This window comes from Hippocampus bargibanti, linkage group LG10 (assembly GCF_051943395.1).
Source record: "Hippocampus bargibanti isolate YZ-2025 linkage group LG10, ASM5194339v1, whole genome shotgun sequence".
Classification (NCBI taxonomy): domain Eukaryota; kingdom Metazoa; phylum Chordata; class Actinopteri; order Syngnathiformes; family Syngnathidae; genus Hippocampus; species Hippocampus bargibanti.
The window spans coordinates 14,374,698-14,399,309 of NC_142743.1; the positions used below are offsets into that span (position 1 = coordinate 14,374,698).

At 38.5% G+C, this 24,612-nt stretch overlaps 1 protein-coding gene across 3 annotated transcripts; it reads left to right on the plus strand.

The window, feature by feature from the left end:
• The first annotated feature begins 2,253 nt into the window (after positions 1–2,253).
• On the plus strand, positions 2,254–14,626 carry LOC148892564 (uncharacterized). 3 transcript variants are annotated; one of them, XM_089005550.1, is made up of 10 exons: positions 2,254–8,196; positions 8,785–8,853; positions 9,031–9,063; positions 10,233–12,231; positions 12,341–12,409; positions 12,470–12,538; positions 12,607–12,675; positions 13,801–13,866; positions 14,038–14,103; positions 14,200–14,626. In XM_089005550.1, the coding sequence occupies exons 2-10, from the start codon at positions 8,842–8,844 to the stop codon at positions 14,436–14,438; spliced, it is 2,622 nt and encodes an 873-aa protein (XP_088861676.1). In that variant the 5' UTR covers positions 2,254–8,196; positions 8,785–8,841; the 3' UTR covers positions 14,439–14,626. The 3 variants fall into 3 exon arrangements, with proteins under 3 accessions (XP_088861676.1, XP_088861677.1, XP_088861678.1); XM_089005551.1 differs by having other exon boundaries at positions 2,254–8,853; XM_089005552.1 differs by lacking the exon at positions 13,801–13,866 and having other exon boundaries at positions 2,255–8,196.
• Positions 14,627–24,612: the final 9,986 nt, after the last annotated feature.

A 24,612-nucleotide genomic window follows, 5' to 3' on the forward strand; every position in this document is an offset into this window, starting at 1 on the left:
CTAAAATTTGACAGAGGGGCCGGCCAGGCCAGGAGCATATGGAGGCAGTGTTTGGGCCGGATATACTAAAGCATTAAATGCAGTGTGTGCGAACCTCAGCACAGTAAGCACACTACAACCCAATTTATTAAATGTCTTTCTAACGTGGAAAATAGCCCTTAGCAGTTCAAACATTTGCCTCATGGAATATGCAAGATATGGCATTTACATACTATTTCGCGGATACCTGGAATATAAGGCCAGCAACTTTTCAGAGTTGTCTGCCCTGGTGTCCGCTAGCTTTTTGTCATGAGTCAGTTTTTACTATAATTTGGACAAGTTCGGTGGGCCGGATTAAAAATCCTGACGGGCCGTATGTGGCCCGCGGGCCGTCGTTTGCCAATGTCTGGTATAAGCCATAATAATCAAAATTCTCACAAATAAAACCTCAAAATATCTTGCAAATCATGTTATGAGTAAATAATATATTCATTTCACCTTTTAAATTGAATCACTTAAACGAATGAATGTTTTCACAAGATTCAAATTTTCTGAGTTTTACCTGTATATGATCAACTTCTCTGAAACAAGAATATGCGTCAAGGATCCTCAGTCTTGGGCTTGACCTTGCATATTTCTTGGAGTTTGATGTGGTCTTGTTGGCTCTCTGTAATTTGTGAAGCTAGAAAAAACCCCAAGCAACAAATTTAGCCATCAAAAGATGCAGTGTCACTGGCCGTTGTGTCAATTACTATTTGCCACTTAAATTTGCTCATGCAACATTGATACTAAGGCCTACATTATCCAGGAAATTTAATTCGTAAAAAAAGCTTCATTGTCAACAATCCACAACATTGTTCAATTATGCAACACTGTTCACAAACTATGTAACACAAGTAAATATTAGATTTAGATTTAAGGCTAGCGTTGGGCTGAAATCCTAAAGTCAAAACGTAACTAACATTCACGTCTATTAGACAAAAGTACTATTGCACTCGAAAATACTAAATGAAATCCAATACACCTCTCTATAAAGTGCTATTGTGTAGATAGATATGCATACACACTGCATAGATAATGATGTAACTGTTAATGCTAACGTTAGCTGAACACACGTTTTTAGCTTGCATGAACCTAATTTGAATGTCGAACTTAGCGTTACCTAATATAGCAACGCGGGTGTCAATATATCGCAAAAGTTAAACGGAAATTACCTTTTAATATTCCGGCTGCGATGTAATCCAGTCCATCTTCTTTCATGTTGATAGTGATTCTTTTCAGGAGCGAATGATATGTGTTGTGTTCACCAACGAGCCGGCTCTCTGTGCGTGAACGACGGGGAGGCGGCTAATTTTTTTTCAAATGAAAGTGAGATGGGGCCTGTGTCCGAGGTTCATGATCTACACCAGTGGTTGTTAAACTCAAATTCAAAGAGGGCCAATATTAAAAAAAGAAAATTGTCGAGGGCCAGACCATTTTTTTCAAAATTAATTTGTTTGTTTTTATTATCTTTAACATACAGTCAACTAATGTACTTTATTAACTATCCTAATAAATTACAACTGAATTTTTGCTTAAATACTGAAATCAGAATAGGTTTAAGAAAATAATAAAAACAAAAACTGAAAAAAACATCAGGCTTATATATCTTTAACTTTATTCATTCTAATTGTAATTTAAATCATTTCATCACAGACATCACATCAAGGCCAACACCTAAACTATATCTCTTTCAACTTTGAATAGACGATGCCACCAGTAAATAAAATAATATTTATCCATTTTAGTTTTTTTTCACTGCTCAGTTACTCTGGTGATGCACAAGTATACAAGCTGAATACTTGGCATCGCTTTTACATGCAAGTGCATCAATTTCTGGAGTCTGGCTCTGCACAGAGAATTCAAATTGTAGACACCTTTCGCGGTACATGTGCTGTAACATGGGGCGGCGGGCCAGATGTAATACATATTTGAAATCATTTCGCGGGCCAAATATAATTGTAGTGCAGGCCAAAATTGGCCCGTGGGCCTGAATTTGACATGTCTAATCTACATGATTTGTCTGCAAAACTGAGGGATTGCCTATGAAATGAATGTTCAAACCATGCTGTTGCAGACAAATGAGTTGTGCTAAATGGTGCTAAATGTATTGAGCTCAAGAGCTCACATTTGAAAACACATATTGATGAAAAGGTTTCTTCAGCTGTTCTTCAGCATTTTGCTTCATGCCGGACGTTTCGCTTCATCTCCAAGAAGCTTCGTCAGCTTCTTGGAGATGAAGCGAAACGTCCGACACCTTCAAAGAAGTACAGATGACGGCTGAAGAAACCTTTTCATCGATGGACCACTCCTGTACGACTGAGAGCTTACACAGACATAAAACACATATTAATCATTTTCTGCAATCATTGTCATTGTCCAGTGTCCATGCTGTAAACACTAGGGGGGTAATTAAATATTTGTCCATGTGGCAACATGTAGCCGATCGTCTCGTTCCTCCGAGAAACTTAATGATGCATGTGAGAGGTCGTGGTGACAGTCAAGGAGTTAAAGGAGTTAGGAGTAAAAAGGGCAACTGCAAACTCCGAATTGGGTTGTGTACAAGATTCTGACCCGGATGAAGGCCCTAGTATTAGTGTTGGGGAAAATAAAGCAAAGACGATGACCTTAAGGCAACATAGTGAAAGCTATCTTTCGTATGGATTTATTTTGATCGGCAATGAGACAACACCTTCTCCATTATGCCTGTTGCGTGGCGAGAAGCTGCCTTTCCAGCAGCTCATGTATGTTGTTTTTCTACTTTCATTCCTTTCATCACTTTGCTGCTGTGAAATGTAAATTTCTCCACTGTGAGACTAATAAAGGCAAATCCAATCCAACAGCGCCATGGTGCCGAGCAATTTGAAAGAGTAGTTGAAACTAGCCAAAGAGTAGAGGTGAGCATTTGTGAACAGCAGTATGGGTTCATGCCAAAAACGAGTACGGCAGATGCAGTGCTATGTGACATTGTTGTTACGAGTTATTAAAAGTTGATATTGAACACAATTTATCATACCCCCCTTCAAAACAGACCTCAATCAAAGTTTAAAAAAAGCTGTGGCAATTTTGATCATCAGTTGAGGTCTGTTCTCACGCTCTAACCTTACTGTCTTCCCCTCCGCCACTCCCGGCCACTTTCTGCAACTGTGTCTGTCTCTAATTCCCATCCCCCACTCGTTTAGAAATCAATGAGCAGACTGCCAACAAGCTAAAAAACAGTCACTGCTTTGGACATTGAAACTGTATCTTATGAATTGCATCTTATAAATAAATATTTTCATTGCACTTCCATCTTAGCGTTGGATAATTATGCTGCTCTAAGAATAATTATACATTTTCATGTGAGTTTTTAAACCATGATATTAAGTTGAAAAAATGTGTTGATTATGTTGTGGGTCATTTTTACCTGTATTTCTACAGTCCAAACCATCTCAGTCTGGCCTTTCTGACATTCTCTCCAAGGCCTCTAATATGGCTTGTCCCTCTGATAATCTCATTCCTGATCCTATCCAACCTGTTCACTCCCAAAGAAAACCTCAACATCTTCAGCTCTGCTACCTCCAGCTCTGCTTCCTGTCTTTTCTTCAGTGGCACTTAAGGACCAATTATAATTTTCCATGTTAGTTTAATACATATAGTTTTATTTGCTGTACCTATGTTAGAGGTATGTGACATTGGAGTTCATATAGTTTAATTAAAACACGATGTTGCTCAAAACGTATCGTTCTCAGCCTTAAAATATACCTCAATCAAAGTTGAAAAAATGCCGTGGGAGAATTCTCAGTGAGACTTGGTGACTGTTGCACTACCCCTCCCCCACTTAATTAGTGACACAGAGACTGTGCGCGTCTCCCCGCCTACGCAGCGCGGATGAAGAAAAAAAAAAGATTCTGCACTCTATTGCAATGCCGAAATAGTAGTTGAAACTAGCCAAAGAGTAGAGGTGAGCATTTGTGAACAGCAGTATGGGTTCATACATCTTATGAATTGTCAAGAATAATTATAAATTTTCATGTGAGTTTTTAAACCATGATATTATGTTGAAAAAATGTGTTGATTAAAGAAAGAGTAGTTGAAACGAGACAAAGAGTAGAGATGAGCATTTGTGAATGTGTTCATGCCAAATGTGAATGTGTTCATGCCATAAAGAATACGGCAGATGCAGTGCTATGTGACATTGTTGTTACTAGTTATTAAAAGTTGATATTGAACACAATTTATCATACCCCCCTTCAAAACAGACCTCAATCAAAGTTTAAAAAAAGCTGTGGCAATTTTGATCATCAGTTGAGGTCTGTTCTCACGCTCTAACCTTACTGTCTTCCCCTCCGCCACTCCCGGCCACTTTCTGCAACTGTGTCTGTCTCTAATTCCCATCCCCCACTCGTTTAGAAATCAATGAGCAGACTGCCAACAAGCTAAAAAACAGTCACTGCTTTGGACATTGAAACTGTATCTTATGAATTGCATCTTATAAATAAATATTTTCATTGCACTTCCATCTTAGCGTTGGATAATTATGCTGCTCTAAGAATAATTATACATTTTCATGTGAGTTTTTAAACCATGATATTAAGTTGAAAAAATGTGTTGATTATGTTGTGGGTCATTTTTACCTGTATTTCTACAGTCCAAACCATCTCAGTCTGGCCTTTCTGACATTCTCTCCAAGGCCTCTAATATGGCTTGTCCCTCTGATAATCTCATTCCTGATCCTATCCAACCTGTTCACTCCCAAAGAAAACCTCAACATCTTCAGCTCTGCTACCTCCAGCTCTGCTTCCTGTCTTTTCTTCAGTGGCACTTAAGGACCAATTATAATTTTCCATGTTAGTTTAATACATATAGTTTTATTTGCTGTACCTATGTTAGAGGTATGTGACATTGGAGTTCATATAGTTTAATTAAAACACGATGTTGCTCAAAACGTATCGTTCTCAGCCTTAAAATATACCTCAATCAAAGTTGAAAAAATGCCGTGGGAGAATTCTCAGTGAGACTTGGTGACTGTTGCACTACCCCTCCCCCACTTAATTAGTGACACAGAGACTGTGCGCGTCTCCCCGCCTACGCAGCGCGGATGAAGAAAAAAAAAGATTCTGCACTCTATTGCAATGCCGAAATAGTAGTTGAAACTAGCCAAAGAGTAGAGGTGAGCATTTGTGAACAGCAGTATGGGTTCATACATCTTATGAATTGTCAAGAATAATTATAAATTTTCATGTGAGTTTTTAAACCATGATATTATGTTGAAAAAATGTGTTGATTAAAGAAAGAGTAGTTGAAACGAGACAAAGAGTAGAGATGAGCATTTGTGAATGTGTTCATGCCAAATGTGAATGTGTTCATGCCATAAAGAATACGGCAGATGCAGTGCTATGTGACATTGTTGTTACTAGTTATTAAAAGTTGATATTGAACACAATTTATCATACCCCCCTTCAAAACAGACCTCAATCAAAGTTTAAAAAAAGCTGTGGCAATTTTGATCATCAGTTGAGGTCTGTTCTCACGCTCTAACCTTACTGTCTTCCCCTCCCCCACTCCCGCCCACTTTCTGCAACTGTCTGTCTCTAATTCCCATCCCCCACTCGTTTAGAAATCAATGAGCAGACTGCCAACAAGCTAAAAAAACAGTCACTGCTTTGGACATTGAAACTGTATCTTATGAATTGCATCTTATAAATAAATATTTTCATTGCACTTCCATCTTAGCGTTGGATAATTATGCTGCTCTAAGAATAATTATACATTTTCATGTGAGTTTTTAAACCATGATATTAAGTTGAAAAAATGTGTTGATTATGTTGTGGGTCATTTTTACCTGTATTTCTACAGTCAAATAATAGTTGACATCAGCAACAACTGCATCTGAGATCTTGTAAATATACTTGAAAAGAAACAACATATTTTCTATCCTCTTCTTTTCCTTTGGGCTTTTTCCTTCAGGGGACGCCACAGCAAATCGGTGTCCTCCATCTAACCCAGTTTTGTGCATCGTCTTCTCTCACACCAGCTATCTTCATGTCCTCTTTGACAACATCCAGAAACCTCCTCTTTGGTCTTCCTCTCGGTCTCCTGCCTGGCAGTTCAAGGCTCAGCATCCTCCTCCCGATATAATCACTCTATCTCTCCTCTGGACATGTCCAAACCATCTCAGTCTGGCCTCTCTGACTTTCTCTCCAAAGCCTCTAATATGGCTTGTCCCTCTAATGTACTCATTCCTGATCCTATCCAACCTGGTCACTCCCAAAGAAAACCTCAACATCTTCGGCTCTGCTACCTCACGCTCTGCTTCCTTTCTTTTCTTCAGTGCCACTGTCACCACGGTTTTATACACCTTTCCTTTCATCCTAGCTGAAACCCTTCTATTACACACCACACCTGACAAATACTGAGGAGACATCATCCCCACAGCTTCAGAAATTTACTGGGAAGTTCTCCTGAAGTTTATCTACACATGGCGGTAAATTGAATTTGTCACGTGATATAATGACTTTGCAGTCTTTCATTCATCTTCAGTACCACATGCGTCCTCTGATTCTTCTCAGATCCTCCTCCAGGTAGTCTTCCAGGATAGACTTGCATATTCCATGCATACCTACATTTTACATCATAGGCTGCCCACATTTTCATGACATATTTGCCAGGTTTATTGAGCAAGTGCTGTCTGAAAGTTGTCAAATCAGATCACATGAGATGTGTGGAATTTCTTTTGAGACATTGTTTCTTGAAAGATTGGCTTTACATACTCTTCATCCCACAGACTTTCAGTTGCTTCTCCCCATGACCTGTGCACTCTGGCTAATAACTGAATTCCGTGGTATGCATGCAAGTCAGTCTGATCCAATGGCTTCAATTTCTCTTGAAATACATGCTTCCCCTCCAAATTTGTCTTTTCCTGGAGAATCTTTTCTATTGGCGAGGACATGGACAGCTGAAATGCCGATTGAAGAACATCAGGTGTAATTTTGATCACAACAGAAGATGATATTCTGCCTTGACTTTGGTGTGGTGATGTTGCATGACCATTTTATCTCACCATCCTTGTCCCCTCTGCGGCTGATGATTCCCGCTTTCCTTGGTTTTTATCGAAGAGAGAGACAGCAGTAGAACTGTCCTCTGTCATCCTTGTCGTTGGATGCATTACGAAACTTATTCAAACTCTGCAATGTAACTTATTTTGCTGTACATCTTGTGAAGCTTGTTTTTGGTGTTGGTTGAAGAGATAACATTGGATTGGATTGAATGGACCTTTATTCGTCTCGCAGTGGAGAAATGACATGAGGATGGTGACACGTCAAATCAGAGAATGTTCCTGCTCTCTATACATCTGGCTCTCTGGCAGTTAAAACAAAGTACTGTTCATTAAATATGCTTTTTTGGATATGAACAGCTGTTTGCCCACATTGCAGTGGATGGGTCAAAATGCTTTAAGAAAAGCTGTGTCAATTTTGATAATTATTTTTACCATTTGGTCATGAATGTGAGGCCTATTTTCACACTGTAAAACCTTCGGTTCAACTGTGTGACTGTCTGCAATTCCCATCCGCCATAAAACTGCACATACAAAAAAAGTCAATTGTTTTATTTTGCCTTGGGCATTGAAACTATGAAACTAACTACTATGTATATCTTATGAATGGCATTAAATAAGTAAATAATTGTGTTTCATAACACCCACATATCAGCGTTTGATAATTATGCTTCTCTAAGAATAATTATTCTTTTTCGTGTTAGTTTAATACATATAGTTTTATTTGCTGTATTTATGTTAGAGGTATGTGTGATTGGAGTTCATACAGTTTAATTAAAACACAATCTTGCTCAAAATGTATCATTCTCAGCCTTGAAATACAATAGACCTCAATCAAAGTTGAGTTGTTGTAAACCTTCACTGTTAGACAGAGTGACTCTGCATACCCCTCCCCCACGTATTAGTGCACTGAGACTTTCTGCAGGATGGCGCCCACACTTTGATCAAGCAATTAAGAGCGCTCAGGCTCCAGGACGCCATGCGCACTGCGCATGAACAAAGTTTTTTTTGCAGCCCCCCCCCCCCCCCCCCCCCCCCAGGACACTCTTACAGTGCGTGTTCATCAATTTAATAAACTGCGAGCGCACAACCAGCCCATCAGCCCAAAGGAGTGAACGAATAAGATTTCGGAATTAAATCAGGTAAGGAATTCAAGTTTTGAATATTTTTCTTACAAATGTGTCATTCTAAGAAATTACTACAGGATTCGAACTTTCGTGTTTTATCAGAATGAGAGTGAAAGCGTCGTCATGTTAATTGAGCAGAGAATAAAATGAAGCTAGACTATTGGGTAGTAATAGTGTAATACGTATTGAGTGAGAAGCACGTAGCAACGTAAATCGAAACTTAAGTCCGGTCAGTATTTCAGAAGTGCCCATGTGGTCCCAATCGTTGTCGCGTCGGGCCAGCCAATAGAACGTAATTTAAACAACACATTAATGTAGCACAAGCGAAAAAAACGCACAGCCAAATTTGGAAGCACGATAAAAAACAAATGGCACACAATAAAAACAAAAGCACAGCTACGGTGATACCAAATGACATTTGATTTATTTACTTTGACCACCCCTGGTCACGTGTAGAGGATTTCATTGTATTATGAGTTTTTTTTTAAATACCACGTGAAGGAGCGTTATTTGTTAGATCACATGATTCACGTTGAATGCAAATGATAACCCATTTGAGCTGTACTGATGACTTTTTTTAATCCCACCGCCTGAATTTTTTAGGTTATCAAAATATCTTATATTATTTTGGATAAGGACTTGGAGAAAAACATCAAGAAAATGACTACCCAGGTATGTTTCAGGACAATTTGGCACACTTCACTTTTCATTGGAATTGATAGTTTAGTGTAAATTAAATGCGTTATCAATTTGAACGTGACCATCATTCTTATTTTGTTTGTGTTCCGTTAACTGACATTGTTTTTCTTTAGCACCTGAATATTAATCTATTTACTTTTATTGCATTAGGCCCAGCAAGATGATGTCAACACAGCAATTCAGGTACATTTCAGTATTACTATTTTGTTGCACACTTCCATTTAATGTGTATCTACTGTGTATCTAAGTAAATATATGTATGTGTGCGTATGCACTGATTATATACAGCTATGGAAAAAAATTGAGCTCCATTGTTTCTTTAGTTTTTTTACTCGTTGTAAATGCTTCATACAGTAAAGGAATGTTTTCTTGGACCAAAATATTAACGACAACAAAAACAATTCAAAATACTTGAACACATGCACTATTGGATGAATTTCAAAGTTTTTCTAATGACAAAAATCACTCCATACATTCTTAACAATAGCTATGACGTTTTACTGTAAAAAATAGTGTATTTGAGTATTCCATAATACCTTTTATTTCAGTGATTCACTTAATACACTTTTTGTAGCACCAGACATGAAAATGAAAATGAACATAAAGAAAACATGGTGGTGTCAAATTTTCTTCCATGGCTATATGCGCCTGTGGTTACAGCCAAAGACAGTGTCTTACCATCTATGTAATGTAACGTTGCAAAAACACAACGCAAAATACAAATCAATTTCCAGAACACAAAGTACTTTGGACAAATTACTATATTGCGACCCCTTATCAACACAACGGTTATATGGATCAACAAAAGCTCTGCATTTAGGCTGAAAAAACTTATATTAGGTGAGATGCATATTGTCTACAGTATATGTTTGTTTAGCTTTTCGTTCTTTTCTGGCATCTTTTTAATGATAAATTGCAGTTGTGGCACTCTATTGGCCAGACAGAAATGAACATACGCTTTAATTAAAAACAAGACATAATACGCTGAAAGAGTTAAAATAAATATTGTAATTATATACAGAAATTGCCGATTAATAAATCTATGAAAATATTGGCCTGGGTACAGCTCACATGGAAAATTGTTTCCTCCGCAATCCATACCAGCCATCATTGTTATTTGTTTGCCGAATACTTGGAAATCAGTCTCTTATTGTGACGCAGCTAATTCGCTAAATGTGTAGTGGCAACTAACTACCATGGAGGACTTGTTAATATATACACGATTAATATTTTATCCCACAGGCAGTCCTCATTATGACCTATCTCATCGTATAAACATAAATCAGTACTACTTAGTAGTATTATTTGCAATGGTATTTTCTGATCTTTTTACTTTTTTATATTTATAACAGATGGACAATCCCACTGAAGAGAGCGATTTTTCTGACTTGGACAGTCATTCTGGATCAGATGTGGAATACAAACCTACCTATACATCATCCACTGATTCGAGTGTTGATGAAGAGATATCCCTTCCAAAGGTCAAAAATATGCCCTGTCATGACACATACAATGAAGACTCTACAAGTCAACAGACATATGAAGCAGACCAGCGTAGAGTCACGTCTGCAATTAGAAAACAAAGTAACCCATTAACCTATGTTCAAAGAAAAAACAAAAAACAAAAGATGAGCAAAGAAGATCCATCTGTAACCATAAAAACGTGTTCAAGAAAAGAAGGCAAACGTGTTTGGGACAAAAGGCATTATTGTTTCTACTGTGGCCAATCAAATTTGAAGATGGCAAGACATTTAGAAAGGAAACATATGGAATTTAAAGAAGTTGCTTTCGCGTTCAGCTTTCCATCAGGATCCAAAAAAAGAAAGTCCCTATTGGAACAGCTTCGGAACAAGGGAGACTTCAAACATAACAGCACGGTTCTAAAAGATGGACAAGGGGAACTTGTCACATGGAAGCAGCCAACCGATGCCGCCTCCACCGATGATTATTTGCCCTGCCCATCATGTTATGGGTTGTTTTTAAAAAAATGTCTGTGGAAACATCATTCAATATGTAGAGCAAGAGAGCTATGCAAAGACGACAAGCGAAGGAAAGGAAAGAGGGTCCAAAATATTGCTGCCAGTCTCCTCCCAACAGCCGCATCATCAGAGGGATATGAAACAATTATCAATAACATGAGACAAGATCCTGTATCGTTTCACATACGAAAGGATTTCCTAATTTGCAAGTATGGCGAATCACTGTATTCCAAACATGGCTGTGTCAAGTCCAAGCACCAGTACATTGCGCAACGAATGAGGGAATTGGGACGGTTCATGCTTATTGCTAAAAAAATGGATAAGACCATCGCGGGTCTGCAGGATTTGTGTACGCCTTTGAAGTTTAATACTGTTATAAATGTCGCAAAGAAACTCACTGCGTTCAGTCCAGGGAAAAATGAATATGGGAAACCCTCCACAGCTCTTAAATTAGGATTTTGTTTGAAAGGAGCAGTGGAAGTCCTTATTGGACAGACTCTGATGGAGGATGACGACCTGGCAGAGAGAAAGGCAAAAAAATTTCTGGAACTCCTCGAAAAAAACTGGAAAAACCATGTATCAGTCAGTGCTCATCAAACAATAGATGAAAAAAGATGGAATAAACAAGATGATATTCCTCTTACCAAGGATGTCATCACACTCAGGGACCACCTTAGAGTGGTTGAAGAGGAGGCAAAGGCTGAATTGACCCAAGGGATGAGTTTAAGTGCTTTTCGTAAATTGAATGAATCTGTTCTGGCACAAATGATTGTTTTTAACAAGCGGCGTGAAGGGGAAGCATCACGTTTGACTCTCGAGACCTACCAGAATGCCAGCACAAATCCAGTCAATCAGGACATTTTTGAAACACTTTCACCATTGGAAAAAGAGTTAAGCAAGCTCTTAACTCGCATTGAAGTCCGGGGCAAAAGGGGCAGAAAGGTCCCAGTGTTTTTTACAGAAAGAATGAAGGAGTCCATCAACGTTTTAATTCAAAGGCGACAAGATGCAGGGATACCTGCTGAGAATCCCTATCTTTTTGCAAGACCAGGTGCAATAACAAATATCCGGGGATGTGACTGTCTGCGCAAATTTGCGAAAGAAAGCAACGCAGAAAACCCTCAATTCCTAAGGTCTACCAAACTGAGGAAACAGGTTGCGACACTGTGTCAGCTGTTGGATCTTAGTGAACAGGAATTGGAACAAGTCGCAAGGTTCATGGGACACGACATCAGAGTGCACCGAGATTTTTACAGACAGACTGATAAAACTTTTCAAATTGCAAAAATCAGCAAGCTGCTTTTTGCAATGGAGCAAGGCACTGGAACACTTAGTGGAAAGAATCTTGACACCATTAAATTATCTTTTTCTGGTAAGCATTCACTGAAATGTCATCATATTTAAAAAAAATCATTTTGAGACTGGCATAAAGAAAAACCTGATTGTTACTTCTATACCTTCTTTCTTTCTTTTCTGCACAGATGATATACCCAAAGCAGGCTCTAGTAGCACCAAACCGAGAGGGAAAAGAAAGGCAAATGTGGATGAAGGTAAATTGTAAGATTAATAAGTATACTTTACACTAACTTTCAATCTTATTTTCTGCAAAGATGATATCCCCAAAACAGGCTCAAGCAGCACAAATTCAGGGGAAAAAAGAAATGAAAATGTGGATGAAGGTAAATTGTAAGATTAATAAATCTGCCCTGGTTAGGACTAATTTTCAATCTTTTTCTTTTCTGCACAGATTATATCCCCAAAGCAGGCTCTAGCAGAATCAAACCGTGGGGGAAAAGAAAAGAAAATGTCATTGAAGGTAAAATTGTAGGATGAATAAGTATGCTACTACTGTGTCTGCAGGCATCATTAGATTCTGATTTAAGAGTCAGCTTTCTGTGGCTGGGGGCGATGAACGGACATCCCAAGGGTTCGAATATCTCCTCTTTTTTTTTCACGGCCGTTGTCATGAAGTATGAGGTATCATGTAGTTCTCTTGGTCAACAAGAATGGGCCAGAGGTGAGGGAGCATTTGCTGACATATGGGGTCTGCAGGCTAAAAAAAAATACGACTGAGGAAGTTGTGATGAGATTGAAATCATAAGTAGCACAATACTCACCACACTTGACAGAATAACAATTTGTTCATTATTATTTAAAAACTTAGTGTTGATCGAACAGGTATATACAGTGATACCCTGGCTTACGAACTTAATTGGTTCCCAGACAGTGTGGAAGGCAAAAAGTTTGTATCCCAAAAATAATTTCCCAGAGGAAACCCTTAAAATGGGAATAACCCGTTCCCAGGTCCTCATAAAACATAATTTTCTACTTTCTAATTTTCTAAGCCTTAAAACTACACAAAATATACATTATTTTATGGATAATAAATGTGCTACGGTCTTATAATTAAAAAAATTAACTGTACTGTATAATAAAGTGGTTTTATTGACCTTTGTGATGGCTTGATGGAATGAAGTGGCCAGTTTCATCAGCATGAAACACTTGATGAGGAACGTAACCTTCTTCTTTCACCATCTTGAGGAATGATCCCTTGTAGGTGCTTTCTCTGTGATAATTGTATCTAGTTCTTCATGGGCTCGTTCGCGAACGACACATCACTCATTGAGGCAGCTCCGTGTACAAAAAAGTTTGTATGCCAAGGTAAAGTTCGTATGCCAAGGTAAAAGTTTCAAAAATGTAACGTTCGTAAACCGAATATAGAAAATGTCTTTGGTTTATTTCAAATGGTTTTGTATACTTTGGCAATCTAGTTAAATCAGGCCCTATCAATTTTAGAATTTGACCCCTTTTCAGACACAAGGGGGCCACTTTTTTAATTTCCCAGATGCATCCCTGTAGAATTCCAAATGATTCCTTTTGAAATGGCTCCCTGTCCCACCATAACAAGTGCAAGGTGTCATTTTGCTTGTTTTACTTTAAGGTGACGTGACAAAAAAACGAGCAAAGCGCTGTCATGGCAAACGGAAAAGAACTTCTGACTCAGATGGTAAACTGGAAGCTTTTTTTGGCTATTAGTCTTACCTTGAGGTATTGGTTCGCACTAACTTTTAATTTTGGATCCAGAAATATTTTTTTCTCTCCATAATTTAACAAGTTAAAATGCATGCACCGTATTTGCCCATGAGTGTCAAATTAGCAATGTCTCCTTTCTTTGTAGATTTGAGTCCAAGAAAAAAAATTGCTTCCAAAGAGCATGAAAATTCAAAGTCAGAGAAAAAGAAAGGTAAGTCTATTTATTTTATGTATATAATCCACACTGTAATGCTGCCACAAGTGGTCTTTGTGAGTATCATTAAATTGCAATTGTCATCATATTTAGGCTCTCCCAGAGTAAATTTGAGGAGACCGTGGAGTGAAGAAGAAAAGGCTGCTGTGGAAAAACACATGAAGAGACTGATAAAAGGGCATCAAGTGCCTGGGAAAGAACAGTGTACTGACTGCATTAAGAAAGAGCCGCAGACTTTGGCTCAAAGATCCTGGAAAGACATAAAGAACTTTGTCCACAACAAAATTGTGACACTCAAAAGAAGATCCACTTCTCGGGTTCTTCAGTTTTAATGATACAACAAATTTGTTTTGATGTGCATGCCTTTTTCTTCACAAATATGCACTTTAGTACATGTTCTAGTTTCTTACAAGAGTATTTAATTTTGTATTATATTCCCTTTTACTGTTGTTAAAAATGTTTTGCTTCAGGACAGATTTCATGTTGACATCATGTTAAAATAAAGTTTTAGTTTATTTGATTTGGTTATGGAAATTCATTGAGCAAAAGCATGGGTCACTTTACCAAAGTAGTTATGATACAGCAATCGACCAGACCAGCTTCCGGTTGATATGAACATATAAATAAGGAATTCCATTTATTTTAAGTTAAAACTATCAAGTTATTCATTAAACAGTCTCTCTCTCTCTCTCTCTCTCTCTCTCTCTCTCTCTCTCTCTCTCTCTCTCTCTCTCTCTCTCTCTCTCTCTCTCTCTCTCTCTCTCTCTCTCTCTCTCTCTCTCTCTCTCTCTCTGTATATATATATATATATATATATATATATATAGTCTATATATATATATATATATATATATATATATATATATATATATATATATATATATATATATATATATATATATATATATATATATCGATACTATTTCTATGCACGCACTGAGAAAATTACACACAAACAGGGTCGGATATATCGATAGTCCCGGTTATATCGATATTTTTTCGGACTCCCTTGAATATTGATATAACGAGACTTTACTGTATATATATACACACAATTAAAATACAAAATGTCTGCCGTGTAATTGTAGGTGATAATGAGAGGTAAAAGTTGATATAAAAAGTGGTTTGAAAACTCAACTGAATCAACCAAACAAAAAAATTAAATAAATAAAACGATGTTTCGAACATAATTCACTATATGAGTGAGGTCCCGGGATTTACCCATTCGGACCTCACTTGTCTAGTGATTCCACTCTCAAGTCCACTTCTTATTGCTTTGTTTTTTAAACAAGTTGAAGTGGGAAATGCAGTTAGGGGGACATCTAGTGTTCAAATATAACACTGGTTCTTCTCTAAACTTATCAGAAAGGGTGGTCCTCACTCCTGATGTGGAGTTACCCGGACCTCACAAAGTCGTTCAAACAGGAATGTGTGTGTGTGTGTGTGTGTGTGTGTGTGTGTGTGTGTGTTTGTGCATATGTGTGTTGCTCTCATCCCCACATGGAAGTAAAGGAGGTGAAAGCATCCATCCATTATCCAAGTCGCTTATCATCATGTGGCTCACGGGCGTACTGGAGCCGTCTTGGGGTGGTGTACAAGATACACTGAATTGGTTGCTAGCCAATCGGGGGGCACACATAGACAAACAACCATTCTCATTTCTAATCACACCTAGGGACAACTTATAGTTCCATTAACTTACCATGTACGTTTTAGGAACTTGGGAGTCAACCAAAACACCCAGGGAAAACCCATACAGGCACATGGAGAACATGCGAACTCCACACAGAAAGGCCAGAGTTCGGATTCGAACCGTGGGCTTCTACAACGCCCCTGACCAAGAAAGCTACACACAATGAATTTTGGGTACTTTGTTTGGTCTGACAACTTCGTGTTGATCCATGTTGATGGCGAAATTAGAAGGAAAAGACATAAATAACCCGATGGTGAATTGTTGTGTGTTGCACCAAGACGACTATTTGATGCTAGTTGACACAAATTCCCAGCAGACAAATCAGCTCATTTCCAACGGAGCTTGGGCGCCATCTTGTGCATTTTCTGGGATGCTACATTTCAGTCCAGACGCCTCAAAATGACACGGAAGGACTTCTTTAATCGATTGCAAACATTTATGCTTTCCTCTTCAAAACTATTTGAATCATATTCATAACTGGATGAGTAACAAGAAAGCATCTTCTCCGAATCTGAAGCCATTGTTTTGATTCTAGAGCAAGGCAAGACGTCCTGGCGTGACGTCACAAACAAGGGGTCGGGACCTTCTGAAACTGACACTTTCTGAGGTCATTTTGAAGTAGTTTTGGGACACTTTAAGTCATTTTATTGGTGTTTTTTATTTGACTAAAAATATCAGCCTGCATGTTTTGGGTATTTCAGATGCTATAAAACGTTTTTCTGATGTCAGTTAGGAAACAAAAAATGGTGTCGGTTGTCCTTTAATGGGAAAAAAAAGTCCCTTATAAAAGGTTTGAGATGAAATTGATCATCGTGGCCTGAGATCCTTTCAACAAATAATGCCCTGAATATTCTTTTTGACTACTATCAACTGCTAACTCACATTCATATGAACCTAAAGCAGCATAAGCACATTTTGCTATCCCAGCGTTCTCACAGACATCTCTTTCAGTTATTTCACTCCTTAATGTTCCGCCCCCGCGCACAGTCCACTGTTCCCCTGCACACTTACTGTGTGCACGTCCAGTGGAAGGTCCAAGCCTGTAATTGCTGCCTCTGTGGCGTGGACAGACAGGCGGTCTGGGGATTGGAGATGACACGCACCCATTATTAGTGAACCAGGCACTGTTTTTGTAATTACCGTGGGTTTGGCTGAGCACAGTGAATCGGATTCTGAGATTCGCTATTCAGGAGCCGTTTCAACTCCATCTGGCTGCACAGCTTCTGTTGGCCCCGGCCTGAACAGTACTGGGCTGTGTCTGGAGTTTGAAAAAAAATCTGCTTGATGGTGTTAGGAAAGGGCAAGTGAGGGCCTTTACTTCGCAAAAAGTCAATATTTTACCATGTACAAAGATAAAGTATGAAAAGAAAAATCCTGCCTTTCTCTGAAGAGAATCAGATGTTTGGGATTGTGTACGATGTGGTGGTTGAAAGAGAAACTATTGACCTCAGAGTAAACAAAGAACATGACTCGGAAAATAAAAAACCCACTTACCATGCAAACTGCAACATGATTTACGCATTCTGCATGCAATTTACAATGCTTCATATATTTATTTCACGGCCTGTCATGTCAAGAATATCAAGCGTAATGGAGTGCGTTCGATTTTTTTCTTTGTAAGTGACCTCTGGCTGTTTCATTATTTTGAAAAGGAAAAAAATCAGTGTCTGAAATAACGTCTGCCCTGATGCCCAAGGCATGCAACTTTTACATTGGGCGTACAACTTACAAAACGTCACAGCCCAGGTGGCCGCCAACTTCTTCAAGAAAAAAAAAACCAAAATGTTTTAATTTTTTTTCAAAACAAACGTTTGCTTTATATATTTTATAAAGCAAATTTGTAAATTTCTCCACTGTGAGACTAATAAAGGCAAATCCAATCCAAATGTTTGAATGAAGATTTCGAAATCGGAATAAATTATTCCGATTTCAAAATCTTTGTTCGGTTAGGAAATATTGGAATTTCGGTTCGTTTGTTAATTTGCATACCGCATACTCAGCACAGCAGCCAATCAGAAGCCTGCTCCGTGCTTCCGTACTTTCCCGAGCGTTATAATGTCGCATATTTGCATGTCATTTTCCAAAGTAGATGCACAGAAGAAAGATTCAAAAGAAGCTAACAAAATTTATGAAACTACAAAATATAAACGTACATTATCCCGTGACTGTAAAGTGTCCTCGAGAGGATTTCTAAGCACCTTAAAAGGCGCTTACAAATCAATGTATCATTATTAAAAGCATCGTGGAAAGAGGAGTTCACGTGGCTTGTCGCCGACGACGCAATGCAAACAATGCATTGTGCAACATGACGAACAGTGTATGGACAAACGACAACTGCAGCAAAATCATCAGTAAGGGATATTTACCATAAATTAAGCAAGGGAGCATTTATGGTAGGTACATCCTTAATAAAAAAATCTTAATACTTTGCAACAATGTTTTTTTGGGTGATTAGTCATGTTATTGTGTTTCAAGTTGTGAAAAATGGGGCAGGCAACTTTTCAGAGTTGTCTGCCCTGGTGTCCGCTAACTTTTTGTCATGAGTTTCAGACGTTGAATAAATAATTTCAAATCTTTTCATGCTACCATTAGAGAAAACTCAGTGGCCTGAAATAAATCAAGCATAACATTTGACAGTTATTGTTTGAATTTGTTATTATTTGAATAATAAAATCAATATTTGAAAATGCATACGGAGAATCATATTTACTGTATACAGTGGGTTATCTTTGCTTCACAGGTTGATAACCATTACAGTTACCAAAAAAAGCTTTTGGGGGTGATTATTATTCCTGTTCATTTCAAACAATATAAATATGACTTTGGGAGATGGTCTAAAGCAGTGGTCCCCAAACTTTTTTGTGCCACGGACCGGTTTAATGTCAGACAATATTTTCACGGATCGGCGGATAAATACAACAAAATAAAATGATACGACAGGCATCGAAACTGTTTTTTTTTTCTTTCTTTTAAATATAACAATAAACGTGAATCCATTGTGTATTTTCATACAACTTTATTAGCAGAGTCGTGGTAACATCGCGCCAACAACAACATATGTAACATCGCCTTTGCCCCTTAAAGCTCTATGGTCACCATGGTAATGTTTAAAATTTTAGCGGTATGTATCACGTGACCTAGACAAGCGTTTTGACATGCGTCAAGAGTAAGTCATAGACAGATGTAATCTGGTAATTTTTTATTTTTCAAAATAAAACAGTTCGGACTCAGATAATGAATAAAACGGAAATTATGTAAATTATTTATTCTTTCTGCGCGGCCCGGTGCCAAATGACCCACGGACCGTACCGGTCCGCAGCCCCGGGGTTGGGGACCTCTGGTCTAAAGCATGAGTTCAGCCGAATAGCCCACTGTACTGTACATCCACATAGATGAGTTTCTACGAAGTCTAGACATACATATTAGTTCTGCCTAATAGGTCAACAAGCGAGGTGGGCTTCCACTGAGGCATGAGGAGTTGAACCCTCGTCCCTTCAGTATGACACCAGGACCGAGGTAGATGCTGCTGTGCTGGCAGCCAGTGGCTGTTGCGTACCTGAAATCTACATGATAGTAATGCAACATGGCAGCTCCGAGGCCAGATCCCATACAACTTTCTCAGCCCTCTTCGAGTAATTGGTGACCCCTGAACCCGCCTTTCGTACAAAAGAAGGAAAGGAAAGGGTGACACGGGTGGAGGAGGGGAGCACAGCACAAGGAATAGTCAACACAAGACATCGCAAAGGGGAAAAGGGATTGTAAAAGAGAAAGAGGGCGGACAGAAGGATGCAGAAAGAGAGAAACTGAGGAGACACAAGCATGGGAGGAAAAGGTTAATCTCTTTTCGTGTGGATAGTCTGAAAGTTCAATACTGTAGAGACAGCCAAAGTCTTTGGTTCAAGTTGTGTCCATCACACTTTGGGGGCAATGGAGGGGGGGAAACCTTCACCCCATGTCTGTCCTCACCCCACATAGTCTCCAAGTTGAAAGACTCACTCGGCAGAGCATTTAATGAAATCTGTCAACAAGGGATTGCACAACAAAACGCATGTGAAACGTAATATGGTGAATTCAGATCATGATGGACATTTTGAATAGAGTCATGGCAAAATACATTCCATGAATTTCAAACTCTTATTTTTCGAAGAGTCCAGTCAGGCTAATATCTTAATTGGATGCAATGAAACCAAAGTCTTGATGAAGCTCTGCTTCTAGTTCTCCTCCAGCTCGGCCTTATGCTACACCAAGTTTGCTGTAACACCGGAAAAAAACGTTCTCTATCGACTTGAATAACATCAGATGCCTGACGCAGATTTACAATCTAAATCGAAATGTTTGTTACATGAAACTGTTTTTGTGTATTTCCATCCATTTTTCAATTAGTTTCATTTCGTCAGCCATTTCTCTTGGCCGCAATGCTTGCACTGCATATTATTTATTGTGCTCTTGATGAATTCTATCAATGGGATGTTATAGTATTGGCATTAATAGTGAAATTGGGTAAATCTTAACTACTGGTGGGCCGTGGATTCCATCGCTAGGCCTTCAGTAATACTCCGTCTGAATCAATCCAGACTGAAAAAGTGTGGCGAGATTTACTATAAATCCACTAGAGTGTACCATTAGCCAGGAAATAACTGAGAGACCTTTCTTCATTATGTCCATTTTTTCTTGAAAAATTCATCTTGAAAATGGCTTTAACAGTAAATCTCAAACCAAATCAATTTCTTCTCTTCCTTCAGCCATTGCAGATTGATAAAATTGCTGCTAAATCAACACAATATATCTGCTTATGCAGCTCGCTACCAATACAGTGTACTTGCTCTGGCCAGTATGCGCTCATCACTTGCGTCTAGTGATACTATGATTGGCTAGAGACGAGCCAATCATGTGACTATCCAATCATAATTTGTGAAAACTTGTTGCCAGCGCCTTTGAGCAAGCCTTGGGTTGCCAACTCGAACTCTGATTGGTTAAAGATTGGTTTTATCGCCATTGATTTTTATGCTCCAGAGTCTGTAGAACTGATTGTGAAGGTGTCCAGGTAGATTTCTGACCCTGGTAACAAATAACGACTGAAAAGAGATTGGTTAAATGCTTAAATATGGAAATGCACGTCTGAAAGCAGTGGAACAGGGGAAAAGTAGTGAAAGAAAGCTGTTTTTTTTTCGAATTATTTATAATAATAATAATAATAATAATAATATATTTAATTTATAAGCGCCTTTCAAAACTCTCAAGGTCACTTTACAGTCACAGGATATTTAAAAATCATTTATAGACAAAATATAATTAATTAGTCTGTGATTAATATATTTTTAGGCCAGCACAGAAGGACTTGCAGGCCTTGACGGCCCACCACTGATTTTAACTGAAGACCAAATTACCAAAAGCATTGCACGCCCCTGCATTGTAACCCTCACATTTGGGCAATGCCATGATTCAACTTTAATGGTTCATACCATCAAGAGGAGAAGGAACCAATTACACTAAAAAGATATCTTCAGGGATGCTTTTTCTCTCTCCAACTGGAGTTGATCCATTTGACATTTGACACACTTTGTGAATGATTCACTCTTCCAAACGGCCACTTCGCTTCTCGACAATGATTTTTGAGCGATGTTCCTATTCAAAGATGTTCCTATTTTGATCAATCGGTTCTTTCTTCCATCAGATACCACACTACTATTGCAATAAATATGAAGGAAAGCTCCATGGTCCTTGTCTTACATTTTGCCTTTCAAAGCTTTCTGCTCCTCACCCGAGTTGCACTATGTGTCTCATCTTTGTCTTTATCTGTTGGCAGTGCACATTAGTCTGTTCCACTGCATTCACCGCTCCAGCCCCGTCTGTGTGGGTTTTTCTATGCAGTATGAATCCATTTGTCTCCACTGACGGAAAATAATTGCAAAGCAAACAAATCATCTCTGCCACATTGAGCAGGCCTCTACTCCTGGGGCATAATAGCTAGATAGCGATAGGATTGAACGACTGAGAGCAGCAAGAGAAAAGGAGAGCGACGGACGGAGTTCCGAGCAAAGTGGTTTGGCATTTGCATTATATATGCTGAGTGTTAAAAAGTGTTAAGTTTCAGAAAGTGATGCAGTCAGATTGAAAGTGACTACATGATGCATTGGGGAGGACGAGGAAAGAGAGAGAACGTCAGTCGGGGTCTGCCCGATGGAAAGTCACTCCGAGAGCATAAGGAGGAGACATCTGGGAACGTGTTGCCTTGGAAGGAAGATAATTATAGCCCAATTCAAATGTGGTACTCGCTCCATTAGAGGGAGTAGAGAAAAGAATAATTCCATTTAAGGAGAAAACATGAACAAAATTAGTTCATGTGCGGTGTGTCAAATAAGATATTGGTCACACCTATACTGTAATAGCCAACTTTAGCCCTCCGTCAATAAATCCTGTCCATGTGCTATAGCAATACATGCATTGTGTGCTTGCATGACTTTGTTCTCCGCTTTGGCCATCAGGTTCATCCCTGACTCTGTTTAATGGTTGAAAAATTTATTAGCACCCTTTACAAAGAATGGAAAGATTTGAGACTGCAAAAACAGTTTGTTTTTACTTTGCATTTTTTTTTGTTTCCTAACTGACATCAGTTTTACAGCATCTAAAATACCCAAAACATAAAGGCAGATATTTTTAGTCAAATGCAAAACACCAATAAAAATGACTTGAAGTGTCCCAAAACTGCCACAAAATGAGCTCGGAACTGCGCAGGTTAATAAAGTCCCACCCCCTTGTTCGTGACGTCACTATTGGTCACACATTGCCTTGCTCCAGAATCAAAACAATGGCTTACATAGAGTTCAGATTTGGAGAAGAGGCTTTCTTCTTACTCATCCAGTTATGAATATGATTCAAATAGTTCTGAAGAGGAAAGCATAAATGTTTGCAATAGATTAAAGAAGTCCTTCTGTATCAATTCGAGCCGCCTGGACTTCAATGGAGCGCCCAGAAAATGCACAAGATGGCACACAAGCTCCGTTGGAAATGGGCTGATTTGTCCGCTGGGAATTTTTGTAAACTTACACCTTCTTTATGCATGTTAGCGCAATTGGCCGCGACACACAACGATTCACCATTGCGTTATTTATGTAGTTTTCCTTCTAATTTCGCAATCAAAAGGTGTTTTCAGATGAAAAACAAAGTACCCAAAATGCATTGTGGTTCACTTTCTCGGTCATGGGCCTTCCAGACATGACGTCACGTCAGGCATCGTCATCAACTCGAAAACAAGACTTCCTGAATATTCAGCGCGAGTCTTAAAATGTGAAATGTCGTTATATGCTGTGGAATGTTTGTAAAATGCGCTTAGTCGAAGTCATTTGAAGTGATTTTAAAATTATGGATGCAACTTGTCCGGAGGTGTCGGTTGTCCTTTAAGGTGGTATAGACTGACAGAACTAAGAGTTGTTGTCTTGGAACATGATGAATGCATTTTTCTGACTTTTTAAAGGCTTGCTGCTGTAGCATGGATTTGTTCATAGTTTGGTGTTCACTGCAACGTTAATGTAGGCAGTTTATCGAGGTTTTTTTGTGAAAGACAAAATTGAACTTGAGCCAGTCTTGTTGGATGTATTACAATCGACACGTTGTTTTTGTCCCTGGTATTCATTCCAACAAAGCATTTGGGATTAATGTATTAGACCGTTAAGTTCAATAGGAGGACAAACAATTTTAAACAGTGACAATGACTTGTTCTTGCAACAATTCTTTTTACGGTTAAACACTAACAGCAGTGGGAGCCTGAGAATCAAAGACCAAGAAAAAACAAAATAAACTAATTCCAGACAAACCCATTCCCATGCTCAAGAATTTGAGAGTCATCATTGAAAAAGCAGCATGTTGAAACTTTGTTAACAATGACGTAATTTTCTGGGATACTATGTCGTATACTTGATCAACACTATACAGCTTGAATGCTCATGAAAATGCTCATGAAAATTGGAACACCATTCCTTTCTCAAGGCAATCTTTACATGTGTTAATCCTGCTAGCCAATAACCATGTGACAATTTTGTCGCTGTTGCTCAGATGGTGGTCAATTATTTCTCAATTCTCAATCTATGTAACCCCCATGGTTTAAATAAATTGGATTGAATTTACCTTTATTAGTCTAAATGATATGTTACTCAGTGCAGAATATAACCAAATGTAATATTTTGCGATTTTTATGAGTCTATGAATTCTAAAATGTGTATCATGAGAAACCTAATAGGTCATTTAGTTGTGCTTTAGCCTATTTGGCAAAATTGCCCTATACACAGGGCAAGTATGCAGGAAAAAAATGGAAGTCATTTTTACAGGGTTACAGTTTTTTTTCTACATCTGATTCAAATGATCAGGATCATTATCAGGCCCCTATAGAACTTGCTGAGGATCAAAGTCTCTTCATTTAAGTGTTTGAGGCTCCGTGAACTACTCTCATCAGTGAAAAATGTGGGGGAGTAACTTTGGTTTTCATCAAGTAAATGTTTATTGTTTGGAGGTCAATTAATTTATTACTTTGAGTAAAATATTATCTGAATTTCTGGATATGGAGGAGGGATATACGTAGTTCCGTCAGAAATCTAGGTAACCCCAGTTAAGTCGGTTCAGAATTGCATTTGATATTAAGAAATATATTGATGAATTCTTTTCTCATGCCCTTATCTGTGATCAAGCCTTGCTTAGAGTAAAAAAATCATGGATTCCTGCCTTGATAAGTTTGTGTGTGCGTGTGCGTGTGCGTGTGCGTGTGTGAGTGTGTGTGTGTGTGTGTGTGTGTGTGTGTGTGTGCGCGCACGTGCGTGCAT